The sequence below is a fragment of the Physeter macrocephalus genome, chromosome 20 (genome assembly GCF_002837175.3).
Source record: "Physeter macrocephalus isolate SW-GA chromosome 20, ASM283717v5, whole genome shotgun sequence".
Classification (NCBI taxonomy): domain Eukaryota; kingdom Metazoa; phylum Chordata; class Mammalia; order Artiodactyla; family Physeteridae; genus Physeter; species Physeter macrocephalus.
Window position 1 is genome coordinate 88,959,422 of NC_041233.1, and position 4,612 is coordinate 88,964,033.

Below are 4,612 nucleotides of genomic sequence, written 5' to 3' on the forward strand. Positions count from 1 at the left end.
CCTCTATGGATACATAAACAACAATACTGATGAGCCACTCTATGAATTTCTATGCCTGTATCTTATATTTTAAAGTCAGGACAGAGAAACTTCCTAGATACTTGATGTAAGAATTTGCTTTGAATAAGGTGGCAATGCAAAGCTACTTTAAAAGCACTTCTTACTCTTAGAGTAAAATCCTTAGAAAAGCTTATAAAAGTTTATAATAATAAAAATTACCATCTTATTTTTCCTTTGAGACCAATCATCACACACCAAGAGCAGCTAAGTTTATAATAATTTATTAAGGTTGCATATCATTTGTCATAATAATAAATTATAGAAACCATAGCATCTTTATAAACTATTAAGTGTATCATATTCACTTCCTAATGCTTATTGCAGTAACTGTAAGAAATTTAGATTATATTTTAGCATTAGTTAGAAGATTAAAAAAACTATAAAATTTGTTCACAGTACTTCGGATTTATGAAGGACCCTATTATTTTAACTTTTGGGCAACCAGTTTGAAATGCGTAAAAACCCCTTACAAACCAGAAGGTGGCGTACGGTTTCACTGAACTGGTGAAAATAATGCAGTTCCTTGAATTTGTACTTAACACCCATGTGGTGCACTTTTTAAGGCATTGTAATAAATGCAAATAAATAATCAATTACTGATCTCTAAAAAAAAAAAATCTACCAATAGACAACATTGAACCTTGGCAACACTTTGAACATTCAAATAAAAAATTCAGTAAACAATTGCAGCATGGAATTCTCTCTCCTGTTCCCCATCTCCCTCCCCCTACCCAGTTTGGTTAAGGAAAAAAAGTTCAGGTTGAGTTTAAGTCCTAGGGCCTGACAGGGAGACCCTGGCCTCCATTCTTCCCCAGACTTGTTATCTTCAGTTTCAGTTCTCATTATGTCTGTCCAGACTCTCCCCTGACATCAGCATCGGTCCTTTTCCCGCAGGGGGAGTTTTCCAGTCCTTGCTGAAAGCATTTCCTTCTCCACTGTAACAGCACAGGCGTGAAATTAGTTGGAGTCTTTGTAACAAGTTCGTTCTGTTCCTATGGAAGAGAAACTTACAAGGCAGCAACAAGATGCTGTGCGGTTAGGTTTCATAGACTGGCTTGGTCTTTAAATGTCCGTTCTTGGCTAATGTCCTTATCCATCCTCTGGTCCTCAGTGAACTTTGATGGAATATTTCCGCAGTTTCAGAAATTGGAAAAGCTTGTCTTTCGTCCTCTTCTTCAGAGCCATCAGGGCTCGTGTTTTCTCCTCCAAATCTTGGTCTATGGCAAAAATGATCTTAGCTCTCTCCTCTGCTTTCTTGTCCCCAGAGTTTTTGAAGAGCCTCTGTAAGGCTTCTTGGTCTATGTTTTCAAAGATGTTGCCCACGGCTTTCTTACGTGAGGCTGTGTCGAAGTGGTAGCCGTGGATGGACGGGCTTACTCGCAATGAGGTGGACATGCTTCTGGCCGGGTGGCTTGGCTTGGCTTTCATCGATGTGTGAATCTTTGGGAGTTCAGCTCCCGGGCTCTCCAGAGAGTCTGTAGCAAAATCATTCCGGGACTGCTATTTAAAGTGTGAACAAAAGCTCCAGGCTCAGATTACACTGGTGACATCAGAGTGATCTCAGGAAGCATAATCACAGACAGGTTTAACAGTTGAGTTGCCAATATCCTGTTCTTGTGCTAAATGTTACTAAAAGCTGTGTTCAGTGATAGGGCAGGAAAGGTGGGGATTTCTTTTTACCACATCTGTGGCAATAGAATTATAGACTTGGACCCTTCTCTAGAAAAAAAAAAATAGCTGAAAGCAGGACAGCACAAAGACAGCACAAAGATAAGAGACAAACAAGGTGGCTTAGACTCTCAGATCTTTCCAGACAACAACCAAAACAAAGGGTTCTGCCAGCCACCAGAAAGGTTTAATTCCCAGAGCAGTTCTTAAAGTGCAGTCCCAACATTTGGTAGCCGACACCAGTGGCCTGTGGACGTCTCTAGCCAGGGCAACCCCGAAGCTATGGAGAGAAAGCTTAAGCATCAAGGACATGGATTTGGAGTGTGTCTGCTGTAGAAGGGGGGTCAGACACTACAAAACGCTGATGTGACACAGCCCGATTCCGTGACCATTCAGAGCCTGCGTCCAACAGCAAATCTGCAATTGCTGAATAAAATTTTCATTTAATAATAATCATAGCAATAGACAGTGTCTCCTTAGGCTTGTGCATATATCAACAACAATGTCAAAAAAAGCCGGAGGAAGAGTTAAAAGGTGCTTTTATGTACATAACACTCAAAAGGGATGAGTTGACTTTTACCTCTCATATTTATTTTGGCATCAGTCAGACACAGTCAGAACAATACAATTCTTCCAAATTCTTCCTTTGGAAGAATTTAAATTCCTTCTGTCTACCTTCCACAATATTCAGCCAGCCACTGTCCCCACTGGTGTATGGAACACTTACATTCCACCCAAGTTTCAATGTCAGCTTCAAAGGGCTCCAGAGACTTCTCTTCAGGGACCTTCTGCCGGGTCCTGGTGCTCTCAGAAACAGGGCTGGCCTTTGTTTTCCTCTCATCTAGTCATCTAGAAAAGTACACAAAGGGAGAGCATGTAGACAAGGTACCTCACTAGAAAAATGAGTTAGAGGCTCTTGTCATATACTCATTCATTCACTCGTTTATTCAATCAGTATTTATTCAAGGTCGACTTTTAGCTGGAACTTTTCTAGGCATTGGAAATATAACAGGAAACCACACTAAACCAAATAAAAAACAAAACATCCCTACCTTACCTTTGTGGAGTTTACATGCAGCTGGGAAATAGACAATAGGAAAAGGTGCCTGTATCGTCTAGAGGACGTCACAGGGTAATGCATGAGGCAGGTTGTACAGGAGAAGCAAGGGAGGGTTGGAATTTGCATAGGATGTCCAGAGGCAGCTTCCCAATGTGACCTTGTGCAACGACCTGAGGGAGCTGAGGGAGGAGCCTGTGTAGACAGACACCCCGGGGGAAGGGTGTTGTAGGCAGAGGTACAGCAAGTGCCAAGGCCTGAACATAAGAGTATGCGTGGCGTGTAGGAAAAACAGCCAGGAGCTCAGCCTGGCTGGAGCAGAGTCACCAGAGTAGAGTGAGAAGGGGATTCAGGGTAAGAGAGCCAGGGGCAGATTGAGTACAACCCTGTCTCACAAATTTCCCTTTTACTCTGTAGGAGATAGGTAGCCTTTGGGGAATTTGGAGCTGAGAAATGACATGATTTTTCTTATAATAAATAAATAAATAACTGTCACTTCTTAGTAGAGCATAGATTGTAGGGAAACAAATCAGATTCTGGGCATATTGTGAAAGAGGAGTCGAAAGGATTGCAGACGGCCCCAACCTGGGGAACCAGACAGACAGGAGCCCAGCACTCACTCTTCATGAAAGATGCTTCCTTGAGAGACGTTTCTAGGTGAGCCGGTGTTCAACGCGCCAATCACGGCAGCTGATACTTGTTCTGGTTTTTCCATGGAAGAACCCTATGTTCCACTTCCCACGACTAGGGATTTCCTGGAATATCTAGCACACCTTTGTGGCAGCCTCACTAACGTAAAAATAGTTATTATTCCATCATCAAAAAGTCTACATACAATAAATGCTGGAGAGGGTGTGGAGAAAAGGGAACCAGCCTACACTGTTGGTGGGAATGTAAATTGGTGCAGCCACTATGGAGAACAGGATGGAGGTTCCTTAAAAAACTAAAAATAGAACTACTGTATGATCCAGCAACCCCACTCCTGGGCATATATCCGAAGAAAATCATAATTCGAAAAGATACATGCACCCCAGTGTTCATTGCAGCACTATTTACAATAGCCAAGACATGGAAGCAACCTAAATGTCCATCGACAGATGAGTGGATAAAGAAGATGTGGTACATAGATGCAATGGAATATTACTCAGCCATAAAAAAGAATGAAATAATGCCTTTTGCAGTAACATGGATGGACCTAGAGATTGTCATACTGAGTGAAGTAGGTCAGAGAAAGAGAAATAAAATATCGTATGATATCACTTGTATGCGGAATCTAAAAAGAAATGATACAAATGAACTTATTTACAAAATAGAAAGGGACTCACAGACTTAGAGAATGAATGATGGTTACCAGTGGGGGAAGGGTGGAGGGAAGGGATAGTCCGGGAGTTTGGGATTGACATGGATATCACTTGTCTTAATTGTCATTGCTCAAGGCTTCATCGGCCTTTTCCTGCTCTGCCCTTTGTTGAGGTGACTCTTATGTTGGCTCACAGTTTTTATCCTCTATTCATTAATTAATCCCAAATTTTGATTTCCAACCTGCTCCTGTCCTCTAAAGTATAGATTCATTTATTTAACTAACTATAGAATACTTAAGCAACACATGTATGCCATTAATATCTGTTCAGTTGTAAAAGTCAGAAACCCAGTTATAATCTTCTGTAATCTTTAATATCTCATTCTCTTTATCCCCTCTATCTATCTATCCATCTATCTCTATCACCAAGTTCTGTCAATTCTATCCGCAAATATTTCTCAAATCTATCCAGTTTCTCTCTGTTTCCTGCCACTCTTTTTTTTTTTTTTTTTTTTGTGCTAGGCGGG

At 41.1% G+C, this 4,612-nt stretch overlaps 1 protein-coding gene across 1 annotated transcript; it reads right to left on the reverse strand.

The window, feature by feature from the left end:
- Positions 1-312: 312 nt before the first annotated feature.
- Positions 313-1,542, reverse strand: TCIM (transcriptional and immune response regulator). The gene has a single exon (XM_007111991.4). The coding sequence runs from the start codon at positions 1,486-1,488 to the stop codon at positions 1,168-1,170; it is 321 nt and encodes a 106-aa protein (XP_007112053.1). The 5' UTR covers positions 1,489-1,542; the 3' UTR covers positions 313-1,167.
- Between the last annotated feature and the right edge of the window lie 3,070 nt (positions 1,543-4,612).

Excerpts from the sequence above, each read along its gene's own strand:
- TCIM (XM_007111991.4), bottom strand. The coding sequence starts at position 1,488 with ATGAAAGCCAAGCCAAGCCACCCGGCCAGAAGCATGTCCACCTCATTG.